Source organism: Lepisosteus oculatus, chromosome 21, assembly GCF_040954835.1.
Source record: "Lepisosteus oculatus isolate fLepOcu1 chromosome 21, fLepOcu1.hap2, whole genome shotgun sequence".
NCBI classification, from domain to species: Eukaryota; Metazoa; Chordata; class Actinopteri; order Semionotiformes; family Lepisosteidae; genus Lepisosteus; species Lepisosteus oculatus.
In genome coordinates, this window is record NC_090716.1 from 4566737 (window position 1) to 4592688 (window position 25952).

General features: G+C 40.5%; 1 protein-coding gene across 2 annotated transcripts in view; it reads left to right on the forward strand.

Annotated features, from left to right (window-relative positions):
- Positions 1–25952, forward strand: part of dgkza (diacylglycerol kinase, zeta a) — a 174900-nt gene continuing 148948 nt past the window's right edge. The window contains exon 1 of one of the 2 annotated variants that reach the window (XM_015338596.2): positions 1–1060. In XM_015338596.2, the coding sequence (XP_015194082.1) occupies positions 765–1060 (296 nt within the window). In that variant the 5' untranslated portion in view covers positions 1–764. The remainder of the gene's footprint in view (positions 1061–25952) is intronic. The other variant, XM_015338600.2, reaches the window with a different exon arrangement.

Below are 25952 nucleotides of genomic sequence, written 5' to 3' on the forward strand. Positions count from 1 at the left end.
TAGCAGCCAGGTTTTCTCCTCCCTTGCTTTTCATCTCTCCTCATCAGCGTAATGGTCACTTCCTAGACTGTACTTATCGCTCGCTGCGCCCCAGCATCCGCTCAGACCTGTGCTGGTCTTTACCTGAGGCTGCACCGGGCAGGGGAGGTTCTGCCTGACGGCTGGATTATTTAACGCCTCTGAAATAAGGGTTTTTTACACGACTGCCATCCTCTTTCCACCGGCAACTAAGACTAGCTGCGCAGAACGAGCGGCGCTTCCAAACCCCAAGAAAGTCTCGTTTTTACCATCTCTTTATCTCTTCCCCTCCCCACCTCGACGCGGACACGCACGAAGCGGTAGTGTTTTATTTCGCGTTTACTCGGTCTTTCAAGCAGTAACGCGGCGCGGCGCTGCTGTAAGGTGAAGTCACCTGGAGAGAGCAACCAGAAGCGAAAGTTCCCTTGTCGGTTCGGTCCTGCAGCAGGCGCATGTTGATCGTGAGAACTGAAGCAATTTCAGGGTAGCAGCTGAAGGGTTAGTGCACTTATTCGACGATCAGGCGATGAAAGTGTGCTTCGAAACCTGATTTACACGCGTTTCTCGTTTAAATAAGGAAAAGCCTGTGCTATTACATTAATTTCTACTTTGTGAGTATATAATTGCATGCTGCACAGACCTGCAAGTTAAAGATTGAATTGGGTGTTTTTTATTTATACACACACACACACATTTTAAAGATCCCTTTGGTGTATAGCTGTAGGTTGCCCTAGTTTCAGCTCTCAATGGCCGAGGCAGCGGATAGCTCCGGAGACGGTTCGGCTGCCGGCTCAGTCCAAGAGCTGTCGGACTCCGTGACGGTGATGATGGCGCCGCCGACCTTAGAAGACCTCGCCGAGGAAGAGGACGTCTTCTTGCCCGAAAGCGAGCCCGTGGGGATGTCCGATGGGACGGCGAAGAGCTCCGGGAACGGGGCGTTGAAGCTCCAGCTACCGAAAGACAACCAGGATGTGGGGGAACCGGACAGTCAGTTAGAGAGCCAGTTCCTACATCTGGCGATACGAAAGCAGGTGTCGTACAGGTACAGTGACATTACCTTGAAAACCACCGACCGGCGTTTAATCCTTCTCTTTCGGTCACATGCTGCAATCGTCAGTCTGCACTTTTCCAGTATAGGGCTCGACTTTGTTCTTGCGTGCCGATTTTTCCATTTTCATCAGTTTAATTGCCGATCAAATCCAATGCATTTATCAAGAAACGCGTTGTAGAACTGGACAGCACTCTGTTCTTGAAGATGGATAAGATTCCTCTTGATTTGTCCAACGGCTTATTATTAAGATATAATAGTAATTGACGCTGCTAGGTAATGATAATTGGGTTTGCAAAAAATACACACTTTCGTATTCTCTAAGGTGTGTAAGACGCATATCATCGCAAAAACAGCACCCGATGTTCTTGTTTAAAGTTTGAGTGAGGGCTTTCAGTCAGTACTGTACATAGGCATGGAGTACAGTTATGATCTAGTATTCATCTACTGCATGTGAAATGTGTTAACTTGTGGGGCAAATATCCTGGTTGTACAGTAATGTTATCCTCATGCAAGCACGTCTGTAAACATGTTGTGCAGTTTTGAATTTAAAACTCTATTCATTTTTTTGCAGTTCAGCTAATCCCCTATCTTTTAATACTCTGTTGTTCTTAAAGCCTGTTCATAGATGAGCTTGTCCACAGAGTTGTACGTGATGAATCCAGCATGTCTAGATGTTAATATTGCTCCCTGTACTGAAAGTAATTAGAACAGAAATGAGCAGACCTTTTCTGAAGGTCTGACACTGAATCTCTAGGGGTTATAAAGAATCAGAAATGCAGTACTCTTAAGAATATTTAATTTTTCCACATTTCCTAGTGTTATTAAAAATTAAAATCTATATTTCTCTAGTTTTCTCACTTTACCTCCTTGTGTGCAACACTGATTAGTTGTCCACATGCCCAGATTGTTAGACAAAATAGATACTTGTCTGTATCTACTTTGGTGTTATACTGGTAATTAACAGATGAATAACTAATACAGTATATAAGTATGGGTAAGTGAAACTGAAATGTATTCAACAGGGGCTTTAGGAAATCAAACAAATAAAAAAACTAGGGTATTGCTAAGGTATGGAGTGACTAGGGAACAATTTTAACGTAATGTTATCTCTTTAATCTTTGGGCAACACTCTCAAAGTGTCCATGAAGGGCTCTGGTAGGAACATTTTGACAGCACGGCACAATAAGAAAATGCTTCCATTAGGCAGTCGCATTGCAGAAATGCATATTTGTGAATCAGAAAAATCTTGTGCAAATACTGAGAAATTCTGTCTGAATCTATTGGTGTCACTGTAGAAGGAAACGTGAGCATGCCAAATATATTTCAGTCCAGGAAAAGCCTGTGTTGGGGAATTAATTGGCTGTCCAGGTGCAATGTCACAGTCCCCTGGGGAAAACCCGATTCCTTACCTTTGACAAGCCTCTGTCAGCTGTTTCCCGTCATTCCTTTGCTGGTTAAATTTAGCCAGCCCTGCACAGTGAAAGTAGGTCTTATTATTGAAACAGCTCTCTGGGGAAAGAGAAGAAAGATTAAAGGTCTTGAAACCGGGTCTCGGTTTAATTCTGTACTTTGCTAGCTGGGTGGTGCTCAAGCGCTCTCTGACCAAGTAGACGTTGACTCTGAACTGTTGAACATTAGGCGGAACCCTCTCCTCCCTCTGTGGTGCATTCGTGCCAGTCGAAATTGATCACATCTTCACCCGCTTTTCTTTGGGGTCAGATGCCTTTTAAGGAACCATGTGTGTTGCCTTCAAGTTCAGATTGCTACAGTACCATTACGTGTGGTATGTGTATTGTTTAATGCTTGTCTTGCTTTCGGTTTTCACAACTAAAGTTAATTGAAACACTCAGACTGGAAGTACTGAGGAGGTGTCATTAAACACTGTGGGGGTTTGTGGTTGTGAGTCCAGGGAGTTTCACAGCTCAGCTGTTAAGTGACAAATCGGACATCAGCCACACTGACAAACTGCTGGAAGACATCTTGCCATATGTGCACATTTTGCATATTTGGGGAGTTTTAACTTTAGTGTTCTGTCTTTAGCAGTGTGCCATTCTGTCACCCCCAGTCTTCAGGCCTTGACGTTGGAGAAGTATGATTGCAATAAGTATCTGAGTATGACCCAGGCCTGGAAGCACAACTGCTGCCTTTGAGTTGAGGGGTCAAGTTTTTGTGTGCATGTGATCACATTTAAAGAACAGCACTTAAATCCGAATCCTTTCTGTCCTTGACCGTTTCTCCTCTTCTACCGTGAGGTCTTGTTCATTCGTGTACCTGTCAGTGCAGAGTGAAGCTGAGTTTATAGCCAGTAATCAGGAGTCCTTCTTCATCTGAAGTTTAAGGATGCCTACAGTAGCTTCTTTAGAAGTTGGAGACACTCAGATAAAAGCTGCTTTTGGAAACCCGGCTGATTACTGTACTTTAATGCTGATCACACTCCTTGAACTTCCTCTGCTGACTTTACAGGAACTCTGTCCCTAGTGATTATTTCTCTTCTCCTTTGTTGCTGGTGTTCTTTTATGCCATGCTATCAAAGGTGTCAGGGTTTTCACTGGGGTGTGTGGGATTGCTCTGTAGACTAGAAGCACTGCCAACAGATGCAGAGGTGTGCTGTGGAAAGGAGAGTTATGTAATGGGAGGGTGGTGAATCAGGGTTTTGCATAACAGGGATGCTTAATATATTTTTTTTTTTTATTAATTTGGCTGCTGGATTTTATCCAAAGCCACGATCATTTCTACAGCAGGCTACTTTACTGAAGCTTCTTGCACAAGGGAAGCAGCAGCAGTGCCTTCCCTCGAAAGGGGAACCTCAGCCTTCCAGTTACAAATGCACTTCTCTGTCTGCTGCCTTATTGCATAGATGTGACCTAAAACTATATGCATCTGATCTTAGCAGATTCTGCAAGTCCTGAATTAAGACGGGTTCCATATTCCAAAATGCATCTAAATCAATCGGAGAGGTACAACCTAATTGAATTTTCTGGTATGTTACAGTAATTTCAAAGCATTGAGTACTGGACACTGGTTTGTATGTTTGTGGACAAGACAAGAGCTTTCAATTTCTGTCACAGCAGGTCTCCAAGCAGAATTGTATTGCGGAAGGGAAATTCTCATTGTAGGACCCAGCATTGAGAGATGATTATAATTGAAGTTGTTAAATCAATTAAAATGTTTTCTGAAATAAGCTATGTAACAATACCCTGTTCTCCATCTTCTACACTTAGACATAGTTGTTTAGACAAATTTCTTACCTCTTTATGCCTGTAGAACTTACTGTGTAAACAGTTTTCAGATCAAATAATTTACACATTTTGTAAGACAGCCCTATTTAATCGCAACAGTTTAAGTTGTTTTATGTCTAAATAGCTCTCGGCAAGTATGCCTACAGTGAAAGACATCACAAAAAGCTTCAAGACCTTTTGTGATGATATTCTTTACTGAACAGTTCACTTCTCTTCAGTCTCAGTGAAATGTTTTAATTAAAACGGGAATTATATCAAAGCGTTTACAAAATAGCCCTGTATTTGTTCAGTCTTTCTTACATTCACTAAAGTCAAACAGTCTTGGTAACAGATGTTTGAGTAATTTTTCCTACAGTACAGTAGAATGTCGGAATAACCAGTTGGCTTCTCCTAAATGGATGAAAATTATAGCCAATAACCTGCCTCTCTGTTACAATCCTGGATTTTCATTATAAAATGGCAAAATAAAAGTCAAGTATAACATTATTTTAGAGTGGTCAACCATTTCACACAAGCAAGTTGTGTAATTCTGATTATTGTGCTGCATTTCAGTATAGCCTGGTAGTTTAAATTACTGGATAGTAAATTATAGTCTTTTCACATATTAGGTTTTTTTTGTTCAGAAGGATCAAATTATGCAGTGAAAATGTTCTCTCTCCATCTGAGGAGTTTTAGGACAACATTTACGTAATTCAAGGCCAGTTTGGTAATATTTGGAATTCTTTCTTTTACTTAAAGCCAAAAACACTTGGAGTGCTACAAAAACAGCTAGACTTGGAAGAGCTTCAGGCCCAGTCATTTCCCTGCACAATTTTAGCTTGTGATAGCAGATATTGCTTGAAAATGCTCATTGTTCTGGCAGGATCATTACACAATGTGCATCAAACTTGCTACAAAGCTTCAGAAAAATTCAGACCTATAACGAAGATTTGTTAAGCTTTACATGTGCTTCTTGGGGAAATCTGAAAAAGATCTTTGATTAGATCTAGACATGCTTGTCTTTCAGCAGCAGCGTCAATTTTTAAAGAGAACTCTTTTCTACAGAGAGATCTGCATAAATCTAGAGCTGTTCTAGCAATGTTCTACAGCTGTTGAGGAAGAATTGTAGAAGGTCAGATGCTTCACTGGTACGTGACTGTATGCTCTCAAATGCCAGGTATAATCTGATAATTTGGTCACATTTCTTATGCTAGACACTTATTGTGCAGTTTCAGCAATGCATACCAAGTTGAGCATTTTTGGAATAATTTGCTCAGAAAGAAAGCTTTGGTGTCTGGAGTTTCTGGTTTGTAAAAATGAAAGTACTTATATCTCCTATTGATGGAGATCTAGAAGGTGTTTTTGAAGCTCCTTATAAATGTATCAGCAGCCTCCATGCCTGTTCCATTTAATGAACAGACCCAGGTATGATTGCTTGTCACTCCAGCAGTGCCTCAGCTAGGGTGCTCTGAACGTTCAAAGGTTTTATGTCGAGAGGAAGTGATATTAGGTTATTGATCTTGGCGTATGGATTTGAAACTCCTCAAAGGACTGTGCTGCTGTAACGTGGAGCTCAGACGCTCAGGACCATGACATTATGGCGTATCGGTGCTCAGTGGGTAAAAATGGAACAGAATCTTATTTCTAACTGCACCAGCGCTCACAGGTTTCTTGCCTAATTGCACTGCTTTGACTGCTGCCTGTTCTTTAGTGTGAAATGTGGGGAGCACAGAGTTGGGCATCAATTTGACAGGCTTTTGCTTAAACTGTGGCTTGCACATTTATATGTATGTTTCCTTTAGGAAAAGACGTCGTGCATCGTTTCCCTAGAAGATGAACAGCAAAACAAAGTGAGACCTTGTCTTCTAGTTAATTATGCCTAAGTGTCTATTATGCGCACACAACTTTTCTTTAAGAAGAGCTTCAGGTAAAAAAAGTGGTATTTTCTTATACTTCACCATTGTAGGATGGGGCGGGATCGGAGTAATTAAAAAGATGCTTGGTGTCATGACTCTCTTCCTTATGTAAAATACCTGTGAAATATGAAAATCTTTTTAGGTCTGATTGTTTTACCGTTGGTGCAGCTGTGCAGAGGTCATGAGAAGAGACATGAAAAGCACGTTAACTTTTCCTGATCGAGAGCAACTCTTTGAGTTACTGCAGTTCATTCAGGGCTCGGCTGCAATGAAAACCATGGCTGCATTTGCAGACTCGCTTCTTCATTGTACATGCAAGGGAGACGGCACCAGCCCTGATGCAGTGTGCTGGCTCTGGCTGTTTGTTCTGTGCTTTCAGCGTTTGTGTCATCAAAGGCACTAAAAGCCCTTTCCACTGCAAGAGCCCTTAGACAAAGAGAAATCAATGCCCCCCACCCCCCTTTTGCTTTTTAGACTGCCAGTTTTCTTTTCCCAAAATAACAAACAAATCAATTTTACAAACCCTAAAGCTGGACATGCAAGCGAGGAAGCCTTTATGTTTAGAAAGAGGTGTACTTGCTTTGAGAGCTACATACAGTACTAGAATCTAATCTTTGGGCTTGGTTCTAGAGAGCATTTATTAACAGTAAATACAGTTTAAGTTGGGACTGAGCAGAACCTATATAGTATTCCTGAATATAGACGATGACTATATGATCAGTTCAGTATTCAATAACATTCAATATTATTTGTAGAGCAGGTAATGTCAAAATACATATTCTAACATAGTCCAGCTCCTACTCCTACCCTTACCCTATAAACACATATTCGTTTTTTGGTTACTTTTAACCTAACAAAAAGCTAGTTTTCCCCTCTAAGGAAAATGAGATTGATGCTGTTGGTTAGTACTAGCAGACCAGTAGGTGGCGCTCTTTCTTTTGGTACGCTGAGGGCTCAAGCGTGTGGTGATGTAGAACAAGACCTCAAACGGGGTCCTGACTGTTCATTAAAAATCCCGTGGCACTGTAAGAGCAGAGGTGTAGTCTCTGGTGACTTGCTTATTTATGGACTGGGTTCATCTAATCTGTCCTCCATAAATCTTTCCCCTCAATCTGGTGTGCGTCACCCAGGTGGATTCTACAGTTCATTTGGATGGGCTATCCTCTTGTACTGTATATAGAGCACTTTGAGATCCTTTGGAATGAAAAGGGCTGTACAAATGCAAGCAACTACTGATTAAGTTTCCTTCTGTTTCAGAAGTCATTGATTCATGTTAATCAAGCTGTGCCCTTTTAAACAGGCTTTTCTTCACTGCGTTTTTTCCTCATTAAATATGTCTTGCCTTTCAGGACATTATGGTGTTTTTAATTCAGTTTGGGGGTGGTTGTGGCATTTGATGTCCTGTATGTAATGCATTAAACTGTATGTAGTCAGTCACTGTAGAAGGTAACCTACAGTACATTATGAGCAAAATCTTATACTCCGTTAAATCAGCCTTGTTAACTTTATTTAAAATAGACAAGCCAGCCATTTAAAAAAAAATCTACTTGTGTAGTTTTGTAGGTGTTATTCAGATGATTGTGTAATACTGTCCTGCTGAGACATGTTTATTACTGAAATAGTCCATACTTTATTTTTGTGGTTTATGCTGACATCTGGGCCTGAAAGTCAACCTGAGCCAGTGGAAAAATAGATTTTTCCATGTGGTGCAAGTTAATTCAAAATTTTCACAGCAGTTGCCATGTTTAAGAAACTGGTCAGTTCGGTTGGGATTCTTTATTGACGTTTCTTTCAATAAAAGGTCCCTGTTTTGCAGACTAAAGGCAGAAAAAAGACATTCTCAGTGTCGGAGATCTCTGGAAATAAAGTTAAACCATACGCTGAAGAGATTCTGTGTGAATATGCAGAGAAACAAAAAGTGTAGTTCTTGATGGTGTCCTGGCTATGCTGTATAAATGATTCATGTAAAAGGTGTCATTTTGTAAAATATGATTTCCTTTGGAGAATGCGGTTAGCCCTGTTTCAGATAGTCATTATCCATTTATTGCTCATCAATACTAATATATATAAATACACATAATATTTTCTATTTGTTTTCCTTGAAGGCTGGTATGCTATCATTTTGTTTCAATATGAAGCACTTATCCTGAGATAATACATTCCTTTCCCTTTAAAAAGGGGACTGCAAAGATTGAAATTGAATTTTAAAAATGCTGGAGGAAAGTGAACATGCTTTGATTAAGATACCCTCCAGTGAGACTGAAGCAACAGAGGTCAAGATTCCGTATTTTCGTAAACTGAGGTCGACCCGTCTTCTCTGCTGGAATGAAGCAAGGCTGTGTTTCCCTCCCCTGTAAGAAGGTGCAGGGTGGGTGTATTGTGCTAAAAGTATAGCTTGCCTCTCCACGATTGACAACCTGGCAAAAGTTAACACATGTGGAAGCAAGTTGCTTGGTAAACCTTCAGAAGGAATGTGGAGACTCCAAAGCCAGTGCTATGCACTGGAGCTGTCTGCAGGGTTGAGCTGGGGTTAAAGACTGGGTTCGGATTGCTGTGTCTCCCTGTGAAATATCTAAAGCTCTACATAGCTGTACTCTATTGAAGTAACTCTATTGAACACATACTACAGGGTGCTCAACTAGCCCTTGAAGACCAGCAGATTTCTGGTTTCTGTTTTGTTCCTCCTGTGCCCTTCTTCACATAATTGATCTCATTGTTTAATTGGACAAGATGAAGCTGGAAAGTTGGACTTTTCTCGTATGCAGTAACAGGGTGCCGTTTTGCTTAGGTTTTTCATAATGGCAAGATCTGTGCCGGTTGTATTATAATGGGAAACTATGTTTTGCTGCTAAGGGAATTGTCAAGGACAGAGCAATATTTAACTTGCACTCCTGAACTTGACTTTCTGTGCATTACATATTTAAGTGAGTGAATTATTAACTAAATACTGAATTCATTTTGAGCAAGGCCATTAGTTGGGTCTTATTCTTCATTTAACATCCTCTCTTATTCAGTAACTCTTATCTTATTACAAGTTATCAGTATACAGCATGTAGAACAATTTTTTAATCATGTTGTAGATAGCTTTCAACTCAGTATTTCTGTCAATTCTGGGTTTTTTTTTGCAGTTATCCTGTGGGTATTAATATTACTCCAATCTCTCTCTTGCCTTTAATCTGCCTGATTTTCTGGTTCTGGCAAACCTTGTTTGCAACAAAATCAAAGGATTTATATTGTCAAGCTTGATATCGGGTTTAAGTTTATTTTGGAATTTTGAACGTCTGCTGACTAGGTGAGAAGGTGTGGATGGATAGGACGATATATTGCCAACTTAAGCAATTAAGTGCAATTTCTACGCATTAGATATGGATCGCATTTCAAAACAATCTGTAAAGAATCGAGGAACATTCACAGGATTTGGTCCCTAGGCTGTCAGCTAGTCTGCTTTTCATGCACTTGCCAATGAAAGGGAAACTGCTCCTTTAGCCCTAAATTAGGACTCTACATTGTGCTTTCTAGGTACTCTGACTCCCAAAGGAATAAGGCAGATAAGAGTGTTCTGCCAGAGCTCTTTACATGGCACTTGAGCTTAACAGGATATATCTCTCAATGGGCACCTATATAATACCTGTAGCTATTTGGGAGCTTCTTGTGTTACACTGCAATCCAACAGTACCAGAGCTTGCGGTAATTGGGCGAGACATGAAAGCGGGGATCGATTTTTCGATCAGAAAGGGCATTTGAGACATTCATAGGCTTGGGATAAAAAGTTCCTTGACCACAAATTGCAAAATCAAATGGATTTCTTCTGAGTGCCAGTGGGATGATATCAACTTTTTCCCATATTTGGGAGCAAGTTTCTGAGGTGCGCACGTGCTAAAGGCTCTCCCTGTCGGTATGTTTCAAACTATGCCAGTCCGGCTGGCTTACGTGATGCCGAATTAGCCGCAGCACGCGCTTGAAAGTGTCCGTGTGCTCTAACGCAAGCAAGGTGACCGATGCCTGACGAAGCAGGGAGCACAGTCTTGGGATCATTCACTGCGCATTTACCTTGTCCATGGCGGAAGCTTGTTTTCATTGTCACTTGTCTGTGATTTGCCACTTTATTTTAAATAATTTAGAAGTCGTTGGCTGCTCTGCACCATATCTGTAGTGGTCACTCCTAGTGTTGGGGGAATTCCGCAGTGCTTTACCAGCGTGTGAGAGCTGCATGCAGTTTGGAAAGAAGGTTTAGTTCAGTGAAGAAGAATTTCTATTCTTCACGGGGCTTGAAATTTGCATGGTAACCTGCATTTTTTTAATTGCATTTTTTTAAATCTCTTTAGAGCTGGATGTTCTCATTTCTATTCACCTTTTTGATCTTTTTTTTTTTTTGCAGCCGGTATTGGGGGGGGGGAGCTCTCTGCAACAATGTGCCTTTGCTGCTTTCTCAAATTAAAACGATTACAGAGCATCTGTGAGTCCATGCTGTTCCAATTGTGGGCCTGAAAAACAAAACAGATTCATCATCTCTGAGATCACCGGCAGGACGGGCGTTTTAGAAACGGCAGCACATGGCCTCATAAAAGGCAGATAATAATATTAAAGCCACCAGAGCCCAATAAATTATGACGTTGCCTTGTGTTCCTTTCTTTAACATCTTGCATACTTTTGAACATGAAGAAGATTTTTATCAGGCCCTGGAGGTCTGTGTTCTTAGCACATTGTTTGAATCAGATTATCAGGCTAAATTTGCCTAAGCGACCATTTTTAATCCTGTGCTTTTATGTTTCCTTCTGTGGACTTATTTGCATTTAAGGCAAAATGATCTTGAAGGTTAAACAACACACAGGGTTGCCTCTGTGAATAGAAGAAGCTTCATTGGATATATTATAAGTGACTCGGCTTCAATGTTAATTTCATTAGTCCAGAATTGTGAAGTGCTTTTATGTGCTTAGTTCTGATGAAGCTGTTCTACAGAAATAAAATATTAAATAAACATTCTCCATGTTTTTTTTTTGTAGAAGAGGTTAGGAAACTGCTCATCTTTATTTCTTCTGCAGGTTTATTTAGTAGTGATAGCACAATATGTTTCGTTGAGATGAAATTTTTCGTCTGTCCAAATTTCCCCCACGAGGGGTTACTTGAGTGGTCCCCTGAGTTTTTTGAGGAAAGTGTTCCGATCTTTGACTTTTGTTTGCAGTTCTTTCCCTCTTCTTTTGTGAAAAAAATAGACCTGGGATTTGATGGACCATCCTTAATAAGCTTAACGATAAATTAACAATATGTCTGTTCTTTTTTTAATTCAGAATTTGTTTTAGAGGGAGGATTAAACAGGATATTAAAATACAATGAATTATGCAGTGAGGCTTTTGTTCACAGCCATTACAGAAAATGAATAAACGTCTCTCGAATGGATTGCCCATGTCACTCCAACAGAGCACACTGACCACATGAACCCCTGCTCATCTTTGCACCCTCAGACAGCTGGGAGCTAAGGAGCTACTGTAACTGTGCAGCTGATATGAACACTTTTTTTTCTTGCACTTTAAAAATGAAATCCATATCTGCTCATTCATGCACATTTATAATTTATTACTTGCTTAGGAAGTGTTTGTAATATGATTAGCAGTGCCTATGATGTAAGGATGTGTCCCTATAAAGGCAGTCCTAAACATTGGTCTCAAGAAAACTTTACCCTTCTATTAGTTTCATAATATTCAAGAAGTGTTGTAGATTTAGGTCAAAACTAATAGCCCTTACAATCTAGATTTGACCTAGAGGCAGATTATGGTGATTAATGATAGATTATAGTATTAGCAAAGCAAACATATGAAATAAAGAGAAATTTCTAACACATTGAATTAGACACTGCAAGCATCTTTGCATTATTTAACAAGAATTAAGTGAGCATCTGCAAAAGAACTGCTGTAAGATGGACAGCCTTAGGCAGGTTCGTGGCTGTACCCTGCAGTATACTGAGTGAAATGTCTGGCATTTTTGGAAGTCGAGTACTTCTGTATGAAATTAGAGTGAGGGCTAGGAAGAGGTCAGTGCAGTTTTACGCTTGATGAGCCTTTTAGCTGTTACATTAGTGGGATTTCTTGGGCTCAAACCAGCAATCTGAAGACGGGGGAAGGTGATCAGGCAAAATCACCGTGACAGACTGATGGCTGGTGAAGGTGTATGTTTTTTTTTTTTTATGAAGGCAATTGTATTAACAAAACAGTGTGGAGGTTGAGCTGTTGCTGCGAGGGGTCCTCCAGCACGGGCCTTTCACTGAGCTGACTGATGAGTCACCTTCTTAAGTAACCTGTACGCTTTGCATTAATCATGGTTTGCTGGGGACAAGGAACGATAAGAATGATGACAGGTGTCTGATAATTCCGAGGAACCTTTAATTTCCGGCGTGTGTATCACGGTTGTTTGTTTCTCTTGAGCCCCCTGATCAAGATGATCAGAGATGACGGGTTTCTCCTTTTACCAGCCTTGGAGAGCAGATTCCCCATCTGCAAGTCTGTTTTATTCTCTGTGTTGTCTGCCTCGTACTCCATATGCTTGTGTAAGGAGCCTCAGCATGTCATTTGTTGTTTTCAGTTATAGGCTTATTAACTATGGAACAGTTAAAGGCTGCCAAACGTTTGTAAAATTTTCAAAAAATACTGAATATTTCAGCTCCTCTAGGTACACGGCTAGGGCTTGCATATTATCAAAGTCTGGTTCTGCTCTCAAATCAGAAAGTTACAGGTCCAGTGTCTGGTAGGAGAGAGGGCAGAGGGTTTTAGATTCTACCTGAATAAATTAATGACTTGCACTTGTACTGTACATACGATTTCTTTAACAGTATTTGAATTAATTATATTAAGAGTGGAAGAGATTATATTTCGTGTGGTGGCCGTGTTAAACCTCAGAGAGAGCCCATGCATTTCACCTGAGGTGGAAGAACGCCAGATGAAGTAACAGTAATTAGCAGTATCACTTAAGCTAAAGGCATGAAGAAATGGTTTACCACACCTTTTTGGTTCTTTGGAAGACCAGAAGGAAATGGAGCATGTGAAGTTAAGTGGTGAGATTCCTATATATAGGAATCATTTGATTTGATGTTACTTATTTGACTGCCTTATCCAAGGAAATTAACATAAAACAACCTGAATTGTATAAAGAGTTCTGCTGAAAGTCATATAGTATACAGTGATTAATTCAGAATTTGACGTAATTCGTTAATTAAAAACACAATGTACTGTTATCATTGCAAATATGGATTGAAGGATCTGTGGATAAATGTAGAGATGGATGAATGACCAATTAAAAAAGTAGCCTCATGATCTTAGTTTTAATATGCAGTTGAATGCCGCAATGGACAGATGGAGGAGTAATGCATGGTAACAGCCGAGTGGAAAAAGTTTCCATGGTGTTTGTTACAAATTATTTGGAATGGAACACATGTAGCCTTAAGGAGGCTGTTTTTTATCCCTTTAGAGAAGTGAGATGTCTGATCTTTTTAGAAACCCAACAATGAGACGCAGTGACAGTCTCATTAGTCCACTTGGTAGCCCTGGGCTGTTTGATGAAGTGAACATGAATGCTGAAATTCCACTGGGTGATGAGGGAAAAAGGCCAAATGTGTTATTCTTTATTTCAGGTGCCAATGCTCCTTTCAGGAAGGAAGCCTAAGAATCTATGGTCTTGAGTTGTTTTTAAAGATTCTGAAATAAATCCATAGTGATATGTGGGTTGCCTCTGCTGGGATTTGCCTGCTGTTTAATTTTCTCATAATGACTAAGTGTGGAAATGTGAAAGACCTGATGCACAGTACGTTGTTATGCATCAGCCTAAGCCCCAATAGATTTTAGTTAAGATATTAGGATTTTACCAAAGTTTTCAAGACTATGTCAAAGATCAAATTTCATTTTTAAAAACGGAGTACAGTATAAAGATACAGGTTGAAATATGGTGTGAAACCGTGTAACCAAAAAGAGAGACAAGAGCTTAAATAAAACTGCTAGCTCCTTTTTCACAAATTACTTTTGTTGCCGGAAAACCAGTGAATGTCTTTTGATCATTTAATTTGATGTTCGGGTGGCTGCTGTACTTCACTTACTGAACGGGCAAATTCTAAAACGATTCACCAGATGATGGTTTTAGTCAGAAACCCAGGAATACAGGAGTTTCCTTAAGCCTTAAGATGACTGGCTTATAAGGAGATGTTAAATCAATTTGTTTAAGGTCTTGAAATATGTCAACGCTGAATTCAGCTTAATTTTCCACTACGTTCTAAAGAGAAGTGTCTCCTGTTCTGTCCTTCCACTTGTGTCCTCAAGCATCCACATGGGTCAGCCGTTCCTGAAGAGGACTCTTATCTGTCACAGGGTCCACACCGGTTTTATTTATACCCATGTTATTCATGAGATGGTATACTGTACTACACTCGGGTTGGGTTGCTTGTCCCGGACCCTGGTTTGCGTCTGCTGGTTTGGACCGAAGGTTTCTCGCGTTTCCAGGGGGAGTTAACAAAACCCGGCAGTACAGGCTGCAGTGATGCCTGCTATCCGTGCAGCACAAAGCTGGGTAGTCGTAGGCTCGGTTTTAGATCAGGATGAGCTGGAGGCAGCAGCTGCAGGGAGAATAAAGGTGTGTGGCTGTGATCAGAGAGGAAACCGTAGGGATACAGGCTGTTCCTTTCTCCATAACTGCAGCAGCGCCCAGAATGGAAAGAATGGTTCTTTACATGAAAGACATGAATATGCTCTAATCAAACCTTGTGAAAAACGCCCTCCGGACTGCGTCTTCAAAAGGCTTAAATTAATGAGATATGTGGAAAGAAATGGATATCGATTTGACTTTTCTTTTCAGATTTGCAGTGCTTTTTGCAGTAATGATTTTTAGTGTGCTCTCAAGCAGATCCATTTTATTTGGTCGTTGATTTATTTAGTTTTCCATTGGCTCTGATGAACGTCTTCCTTACTCTTTGACCTTGGTGGGCTCTTTGTGTTCTGCCATCATCTGTGTTAAAGACGTTTGATCCCATCTTATTGTCACCCTTGTTCTCACCGCTATTACAGAACTGTTTCCCCTCATGAAGGCCCATTCTGAACTATGAAATCCATGTCACTCCCCTACCATTATGTTACTGACTTTGTAATTGGACAGGGGTGGTAGTTTGGCTTGGCTTAAGTGCTGAGATAATTTTTTTCTCGTAACCTAGAAATCACTCACCCAGTGCATTCGGATTACATTTACATTTATTTGAATTGTTTGATTATTTTGCTCTTCCTCTGTTGGTAACCTCCGTGGGGAGAATGTTTTACAGGGACTGGGAACTTCTCCACACGTCACTGTTCCGGAGACGAGCGGGTCAGACCCTCACCTTTTCGCTGCAGGATAACGATTTTCTGTACCCTTTCAGAAAGGAAAGAGGAAGCCGCCTTATAAGGCTGCCATGTGAGATGGAAGAAATCGTGTTTAACGGTTGAAAAGGAAATTGGAAATGACAATTGCCATTCTGTCGTCATGGTACCTAAACTATAGTAACTGTGTATTAACATGCAAGCAGACATAATGTAGTGACCCTTCAAAATCTGTGAAAGAGTGAAGCACACCTCTCCCTAAGACAATCAAGGACTCATTCTGGCTTCCAACAGTTGTTTCCCATGTTCCTTGAAAGATTGTATTAGTGTAGTGTGCAAAGCAAGAGCGGGCCTTGGAGATGAATGGAAGGCCTTTCAGCATTAGCTGGTTAATGAAATAAATAGGTGATCCTGTAGTCAAGATAATTAGCGAGCGAGCTCTGTGATTTTGCACGTTGGTTTTTGTTACCTTGATCGCGTTCCAGGGAAACGGGGTGGAAAACAAGGGAAAACTTCACATTTTGGGGCTTTAGATGTTTGCATTCTCCCCCATTTTCGTGTCAAGGTGTAAAGCCAGCAAGGCCACAAGTGGGCCTTTTAATAGTTTTCCATCTGTTCATTATTTAACTGCTTCTTCCAATTCGGGGTCATGGGGGAAGCCGGAGCCTAGCCGGGCAAGCAACGGACGCAAGACAAGGTACATCCTGTACAGGATGCCAGTCCATTGCAGACACGTGCACACTCATGCCAGGGCTAAGTTTCCCAGAAGCCAATTAACCTACCTGTACGTCTTTGGACTATGGGAGGAAATTGGAGCACCTGGAGGAAACCCGCTGGGATAGGCCTAAACTTCATGCATATGGGACCTCAGGTCTATAACTGAACCCAAGACCCCAGTGCTGCAAGCCAGCAATGCCAACCACTGCGCCACTGTGCCACCCAGGGATTTACATGTGTACTTTTACTAGATTTTTACGTTTATTTTGATACTTATTGATGACTGACAACCTGCCTACCCATGCTCTTCCAGGTTCCCCGGCTGACTGCTCTTCTGTGTTGTCAGTCTTCAGCAGCAGCAGGTTCTTAATGAAAGTGCTAGAGGGACTAAGTCTGCAGAGCGTATTCGACGTGATTTGTCTAGCCGAGGCAGTGACAGCCTGGCTGTGAGGATGAGGCTGCCTGGACCTCACCTCTATTGTGGGGAGTGGCTGCAAGGGTGTAGATGGGAGATGAAAAGATATAGGAGGGAAGATCTGGGTGCGAGACTATATATGTAAACAAAGGTGAGTGGAAGTGTGGGAGATCAGGAGTTAACCTTTCTCTTGAACTTCAGTTCTAAACTCCATACCTCGGTCAAACCTTCGAGTTTTTCTTTGTTGATTAGAACATGTTGTTATTATTAAGGTTACGTTTATGGAAGAAAAGCATCACGGTGATTCCATAGCTCCACAAGGTGTAAGAGCTATGGAAAGGAATGCTAAACCAATGTTTTTTTCTTTTTTTTTGTGCTAATTGGGCTCCAAGTGTTGTGCAATATTGAGTGCTTTCTGCTTTTGTAATGGTCTTTTGTCTGCTGACCTGAGGACTAGACAATTAAGGCTTTTTAGAAAACAATGGTTAAGCGAGGTTGTCCAACAATACAGCTTCTGTGTGCATCATCCTGTAGCAACCCCTCAGCTCCTTTCAGTGAAGCCAGCTGTAATGCACGGCGCTTTCTTTATGCTGTTTAGTACTTGCTTATATTCACCAAGGTGACAAAAATAACTGCTCTGCACAACCCAGTTAATTTGTAATGTAAATAACAAAAGAATGAGGTTCTGAGTGCTTGGACACATCATCTATGAATGGATATGTAAATAAAGCAGAATATTAAAGGGCAGCTCTGAGGGAGGTGAGCTGGTAGTCTTTATTAAAGTGTAACCAGTGCACTTGTGGCTCGATGTTAGTGTAACGAGAGGACCAGGCAGTAATGGGGAAAATTAAGTTCTGCACCTCAGAGGTGTACAGGTTGTCCATGATTTCCGCACTTGTAATTTGCCCACTCTCCGCTAAATGCGTTCCAAGGATATATAGTATATCACTTCTTAATTTAGGACGATGTAGTTCTCATTTTAACACACTTCAGCCTTGCCGTCAATAGGGACCTTGGAGTGTTCGAGATGCTGCATGCTGTATGAACCAGAGCGCACAGGGATGAGAGTTGTGGGCGTCACACAGTTAGCTTGGTGATCTTCCAGTCACTGCTCACCCATCATCCTGTGCTTGCTCAATAAAGCCATGAGATGCGTGTTTTAGGCTGAACGACATGCTTATATTGTAACAGACCTTACAGCTACTGGTTGAATGAATACTCAATGCAAAGAAGATCCAAATTCAACATAATTCATGTTGTTAGTTATTTAAAAAACATTAACATAAAGAAATAAAACAGATGTCTTAAATTAATAAAGAAGAAAACGACTTGAAATGTTGCTTATGATGCTTTAAAATAATGGCGTTTAAAAGGCTCAGTACAAACGAGACCAAAATAACTGTGCAGTTTGTATGCATCTATGTGCATTTTGACATACGACACATGGTTAGCACTCCATTTACTACTTCCAAGAAAAAGCCTTTCCTTTCCATTTTATGTGGAATCGATAAAAGTTGCAGTCACCAAAACATGCACTACAATAAACAGACTTAAACTCATTCAGCTGTTTCCTAAGAGCAGCCACAGGCTTCGGCGTCTACAATATGGATGCATAGCTTTTTCCAGACTCCCATAACCCTCTGTATAAAGATATGCATTCTTTGTTCTATTTATAAATGGACTTACATTTGTGTCTCACTTTCTCTGTAGGTCCATGTGTTAACTTATGCATTGTGAATACCTAAGTATCGGAAGCCCACTTTGTCTTGGCTGCTAAAGGCGAGAAATATTTTGATGCTTAAGGGCATTCCTATTCAATTGGGAATGTATCTGGTCACTCCAGAGCAGCAGGATTTTTTAAAAATGTGGTGATGAAGATTGTACCCAATATTGTAAATGAGGTCTTAACAGTACATTGTGCATTCTTAAATGAAGGGATGTTAATTCTAGCTTTATGTTGTAATATTCCGCTTGCTTTTATCTAATGATGTCGATGGTTTGAATGTTCTCCTCTCATTTGTAACCATTCTTATGCTTCCTCTTGTTGTGTAGAAAATGAAAATGTTACTCGGGAAATCACTATTATGGCAAGCTCAGGGTTTACAGTTCTCTTATTATAGATTATTTTTGCTGTAACACAATGCATTTGTCTGCCTGAAATGTCACCTGTCAGATATTTTCCCAGTCTTGAATTCCAGCTAAGTCTTTTTTTTAAATGTCTTTTCAGCTCACACAGTATAGACTAATTGTACTATTATGGGGTAATTTCCAGCATTGGCTAGTTCACTAACTATGCCAGAATCTAGTTAAATTAAGCAGAGTGGTACTGTAAATCACCCCAGTTCAAACACATCCCTTCCCTATACTATTTTGTATCCATTCACCAGTTCTTAATATACCGTATATCTTTAAATTGCCTTGAGTGCTTACTGCCTACAATTTAGGAATTAATCTTTCATAAAGAAGTTTTTCAGAAGCCTTCTGAAAATATAATGCATCGTATAGTTCAGGTGGGTAGCTGCGTCAGCACGTGTAGGCTGCAAAGGAACAAGTCGTAGGTGTCGCATCCGAAGAAGGATTTCCACAACCGAAATGTGTTTTCTTCTCTTTTCAGCATGGAATAAACCTATTACTTGTTCCTAATTCACCATACAGTATGCTCGGCTTAAAGCCATAATGTCTATTGCGCATTGAAAGAACTCTAACAAGTTACTTAAGAGCTGCTTTCTTTAATCCGTGGAGCATCGCCCCTTGAATCTTGCTGCCTTATGGTCTCATTCAGTTCTGATGATTTCCATAAACATGTAGGAATCATTGGTCTGAAATTGTTCATTTAGTTCCCATTTAAAACCTAAACCATGCACTTTTCTTGCCTGTTACCACTGTCCTGAGAAACTGTTGAATGAGTTTTGTTAAAAGCCTAGGTATAACCTCTCGTTTCCTTACGTAGGTAAAATACCATTGGGATTTAAGGATTAGATTAAATGCTTCTTATTACTTGTAACACTTCTGGCTCTTCTCCACTGATAGTTAAAATAGAAATGTCTTTCCCCCAGCCTGTCCACCTTTTTCCCTTTTGGTGAGCATCGGGATGGAGTCTTAATTCCGTCCATTGTCCATTTCCCTTTCAAAAAGGAAGAAAGGGATTTCCCTTCTTATCTTGGAGAAACTTTACTCTTTACTATTATTTTGCTAGAAAATGTGTTTTCCACACCATGATATTTTTTCCCTCTTGGCCTTTCCAATATCCTCAAGTACAGGTGCATGCAGTTAATTTATTCTTTTTCTTTATGGCTTATAAGGCTCAACATATTTTTTAAACCTTAAGCATGTTTAGGCTTTGTTAAATGGCTGGTTTCACACCTGGTTTCGTTATGTCACCTGCAAATCAAGTGAAGAAAAGAACATATTTACCTTTCTAAAAGCCAGAAGAGATAAGGGTGCCACAGTAAAAGTTATGAGATTAAAAACTGGCAGATGTTCTGAATAGGAGGGCTGATGTAGACCCTGGTATTTATTTTCATTTCATGGCAGATAAACACAGACATGAAAATTGGGATTCCTAATGAGGCTTCTGTTTCCTAATGAATGTTCACTTATTGGCGATTGCAAATAAACTCCATCTGTTCCACCCAGATCTGGGGCTTCTGTTACAAACACTTTGGTTGTTTGGCCAAGAATGAGGTGAGTCAGAGCTCTGAAAACATGACCTATGAGATGATGAAAAAAAGAATAGATCATCCGTACAGAACTGAGTGATGGAGGTGTATGGGAGTCGAGAATATTGCATTGTTCTGGTTGCAGTCCTCATCTAAGGATTGCTTTATTCATTGCATCGAGGTCTTTGCCTTTCAAAATGAATCTCCTTTTTTAGATATTTTACTGAGAACACCTAAAATAGCTATTGCACAGTTTCATACATAGTTTTGTATATTAGTGGTTAGCTGTTAAAGTGATTGAATTTTTCATGATGGCAGTAGGATTTACTACGGACCCTTCGATATAATAACTGACCTTCATATCCGTCGAGAATCGGTTTTCCTACCAAACATGAAGATAACAGATAGTGCCTGAAATGTCATGGGTTGTAAAAAAGACATTACGGTCTCTTTACATTTTTTTGCCAGCTATTCTTCTCAGCAATTGTCAGTGACAATTGGAAACTTGTGTAATGTCTCCGATCAGAACAAGATTAAGTAATTAAAATGCACCTTCTCTTCCATTATATCTGTGCTTTTAGGGAAAAAATTATATATACTGGCCTAAATTTAAAGAGATTTCTGGAGTCCTTTTTGGCCAGTGATTGTTTTTCAGTTGAATTCAGCTGGGTTGCTTGTGTACTGTACGTTTATGGACTCCGTGCTCCAGCTGCATTTGTGAAATGAAAACCTCTTCAGCTTCAAACTCATAAAACGAAATGTGCACTGCTTGGAGTACACACAGTGATGTATTATTAATTTTTGCTCTGGGTAAACTAATTAGAAAGCTTAATTGGAGAGTCAACTTAATCAGAAAATGCTGTCAAGTGGCAGCTCGGCAAAACCTGTTTCTTTTAAAATCCGGCGTTTGGTGGTGTGCAATACTTCCGACTGCATTTTCAAAATGAATCACAAATCATGCAATTTCCAGTATGAAAAAGCAGTGTGAGGCTGGGTGGAGGAAATGATTTGCTTAAAATTGCTCTTCACTTCCTTTGATAATTTTTTTTTTGTCATAAGATGCTGTATATAAAACGGCTCCTCTTTCTTTCAGCCCTGTTGGATGGCTTTCAGAATCACTCTTCCTAATACAAAAAAAAAAAAACAGGCAGTGGCATATTAAGACGGATGTCGGTTTTTAATTGAATTTAAATGGTCACGGTTGCCCCTTAATGAGGCCGTGTCTCCTTACTCAATTTATATGGGAAGTAGCTCTGCTATGTGATAAAGTAATTTGTTATGTTTTAAAGAGTTTTCACGGGATTGGCCAAGAGCGAATTTTAAGAAGGAGCTGCGCAGGGCTAGAATAATGCCTATCGTGGGATGTGCGCCTCGTGTTGAGTGACTGCTCTTGTATGCCACTCTCAATGTCATGTGCATCTGTTCTTCAGTTCCACCGGCCCATTGTTCACATCAACCACCTTCCTATAGACCCCATCTGTTTTCTTTTCATGCTTACCTTTATATTAAGCTTATTATTGGCTAGGGTAAACTCAATCGCCCTTAAAGAAGAACCTTCGTGTGGTGTCCCCTGTGCAAAAGGGGAAAAGAGTGCTTGCATAGTATATATGTTCAAGGGAACAAAATTATAAATCAAACTACCAAGTGACTGGAAAGCTCTTGGCAATTGCAAGTTAAAAATAACTTTTGGCACAGTCGTGTTTTTAGCGTGTTTGACAGTTAAATGAGAAAAGGTGGAAAACTGGTCACCCATTATAAAGCCCTCTGAACTTTCCTGACATCGATTCGCACCTGTAACACTTGAGCCTTTGCTGGATTAAACAGGGCTGGCGGTATCTCTTCTCAGTCTTCCTCCTCCTCCTTGGCCCAAATAAACTGTGGTGATAATGTAATTAAAATCCGAATCACGACTTCAGAGACGAGCACTTTAATTAATACGGTATGATTCACAAGGAGCTCAGACAAGATGAAAAGAGACTGTCACCATTTAAAAACGGGGAGAAAATTCTGTTTTGTTTTGGCACAAATCCTAGCTTACCTTGACAAGTTCATATTCATAAACTGTCTCACAGCACTGCCATATACATCCATAACGTTTAGGTGGGAATAATAAAGCAGCTTTTTTGAGCAGAGTCATGGGACGTTCTGTGTGGCTCTGTCACTTGTGATTTTTTTTTTTTAAATGCAGAAATGGTATCAGAGACAGGCTGGAAAACAGGTTCTCCAATACCTTAATCATTGCTGTGCATTTCTGGCAAGAGCCTGTCATTGAACATGGAATAAATTAAAATACGTCAGCACATAAAAAAAAAAACAGTTCAAACAGATGTTGCATTCCATACATGTGGTTTGCCATCAAGTTGCTCACATATCAACACCCTGTAGGATATTGACAGCTGAAAATAAAATGCTCCATAAACAATCTTGTTTTGTTTATTAGACAAATGTTCCATTGCAGGTTTGATTGTGAACATGCTGTCTCTGACTGGATTTTTTAGTGTTCTTGCCCTTCTGCCACAATGCCCTCAAATTAAACAGTGACCTTTCAACTCTGACCTTGAAACATTTCAAGCTTTCCTCTTGACCCTTCAGATATTGGGGGGGGGGGACCTATTAAGCAGTACATAACTGATTTTTTTTTAACAGAGCTTTAACAAAGTAGATTGAACTATTAATCACTTTTGAGCTTAATGCGGTATTTCTATTTTTTTTTGCACTGGTATGACTCATGACCGTTCACTGAAAGACTTGTAAACAACAGCAAGCATAATGGAGGACCAGAATGTCTTAAGTCTTTAACTTAAAGTAGCAATGCCTCATGGGACCTCTCCTTTTATTTCAGGACCTTTTATCATTTTTCATTCTGTGTGGCCTCTGCACTGCCTTCATAAAGATCTGGTTATTGGAATAAATAAATTAATAAGTTCTTTGTGAATTTTGTGGCACTTCCTCTGAGGGTCATAAATGAATCATACCCAGCTTGCAGCATGGGAAGTTTTAGCCTGCATTATGGGCCACTGCATCCTGGTATTCACTTGGATACACCAGTACCTCTTTTTTATTACTGGTGCATACGATTTGCAGAATTCAATCTGTGAAGGAACACGTTTGAGGTGTTGTGTGGTACACACTGTTTTGTGTGTTTTTCTGAACTGCAATTATTGCTTTGCAGTAAACCCATAGTAATGCTAGTTGCTGTAGGTGGAACTGCCTTGCAGTTGGTTTTGTTTGTTTTTTCTGCCCTTTAGGTGTACAATTATTGATTTACATCAACATGCTGTTGAATGTTATTAGTCCTGAACCTCTGCAATGGTCTGTTTCTCGAGGGATGCGATTCCTCAAATGGAAATAATGCAAGAAAAAGCAATCAGTGCTGTGCAAGGCAGATGATATTTCTTCAGCGTTCACCATCTACCCATAGCCTCGGTCGAATTTTGAATTCAGTCTGTCTGGAAGGAAGTGCTCTGGTTCAAAATGGCCATCAGAGACCTTTGCATGAAATGTGCAGACCCCAGATGGGACTCGTGGTTTCCAGGATTAGACTCGGAGCTGACAGCTCATGCATGTTCGGACGTACATAAACAGCGAGGCTTCTTGGAAACCAGGGATCATCCAGGTCCCGGCGCGCTGCGAGCTGAGCCTAAGGAAGTATCCGCCACAAGCTGGAGCGGATCAGACATGCACGTGGGCTAACAACTACCCACCCCTGCGGTCTTTATTAACGCTGGTAGTCGGTGGACCAGTTCCTCTAAGCGCACGTGTCAGTGTTCCAAACCTTTCTAATCAGCAAAGGGGGATTTCAGCCTGCAAATCGGTCTTCTCGCTGCTTCCCTGAGAACCCCTGGTGCCTTTTCTTTTGCCATGGTACAATTCCGTCCCCATCGTAGCACACGGCCTACCATGGCTCAATGAGGATAACTCAATAGTTCAGTCACCAGGGGATATCCAGGCATTGCTTCCCTGCTGTCCTATTAGAGTTGGAATTGAAGCAAACGGCCAGCGTTCTTCCTGGTTCTGGGGAAAATGGTCATGGTGACCTTGGCTACCTTTTAACACAAGCAGTGCACAACACTTTGTGGCCTTCTTAATAACAACCCTCAGCCCTTCACTCCAACCCAACTGTTAATTCATTTGGTGGAAGGAGAAGGATGGGAAATTCTGGTTTTATATCTTTTTTTTTTGTTACTTGCCTCTGAAATACACCTTTAGGGTTCTATTTTTAGAACTCTCTCAGGGTACAGCGAGGGCAGCGTTTTATCAAGCTCTTCATAGATTGGATCAGATCATTTGTAACATTAGAATAACTCATTTAACATTTTCCTGTAGTCTCCTTTTTAATGGAATTCAAGCACCCCCAAAAAGCTTTTTATATAAGAAATGATTGGCAGAATCAAGTAATGATAGCTGTAGGCACTTACTGTGCTCTGCAACATCCCACACACCGCTGGGTACAAATATAACTTCTATGCCACTTTCTATTTGGTAAAGTTGTGAAGTTAAGTACTCGAGCACCAAGTGTGAACTGAGTTCCCTCTAATGACAGGACATTAAAAAAGGACAACTTTGTAATGATCAGGCAAATAACTATGGTAGGTCTCACATACCACATTACAAGATTTCAAAACTGTGGTTCCTTTTTTTTCTCTACACAGAATAAGGTAGGAATTGAAAATTATTCCCCATGGCTTCTGAAACCAGCTTTTTTGAGGGAATGCAAAACAAATCTAAAATCGCACCAAGACCCATATGATCTCTGTCTTGTGGCTTGTTCCAGTGTAAAGGTCTTTATTCCTGGCAGACAAGACTATCTTTGTGATCGTAGCTTTGTAAGGTCAATAGAGGGAGGCAAAAAGGCATCACTGGATATTATTTGGATGTTTAAACAGTTCCTTTCTGAGCTAAGATAAGAGTTTTACCCCCAAATACAGTTGATTGTTGTTAGAGGTTTTACTTTCCAAAGTCTTTTGTGCAGAGAGAGGTCCCTGCACTCTAACACAAATGCAAAGCAGCAGCCAAGATAATTTCTTCTTTTTCCCGCTATCAAATCAGGAAACATCTACCAGGAAATTCCCTTCCATTTTTGGTGTAGACATTTATTATGATCTTTTTTTTAAGAAGACGTAACTGCTTAAACCCACGTTAATCATGAACAGCTGTGCCCTAGGAGGTCATCTCCTTTTTCTGTTGCCGGGAAGACTAAGCATTTCCTTGAATTTGAAAAACCCTTGGGCTTTAGGCGCGAGAAAATCTGTTGTGAGTGGAAAGGAAGACACCAGTGGGGTTTGGAAGACCAGGTGGTAGTGGAACTTTTAACACGAGTCCGTCTTTTTTCTTAACATTTCTTAAAATAAGAATGGGGGAAAAAAAACAAGCACAGAACAGAGTCTGAGGGATTTTTTTTATTCATGGGGGTCTCTTGTATCAGGGGTAGCTTGGTGAATGGTACTCTTGGCTTCACTGAAGTCCCTAAAGAAGTGTTTTTTTACAAGAATGAAGGTTTACAGTCTGCTGAAAGTTTTGGACACTGTGTGAGAGAAGTACAGACAATGGGGTCTGCAGCTTGCAAATCTTGCGTTTTCTGTGTTCCTCGTACAGTCTGCAAACCATTTGTTACTTTTGGAACAGCCAAAGG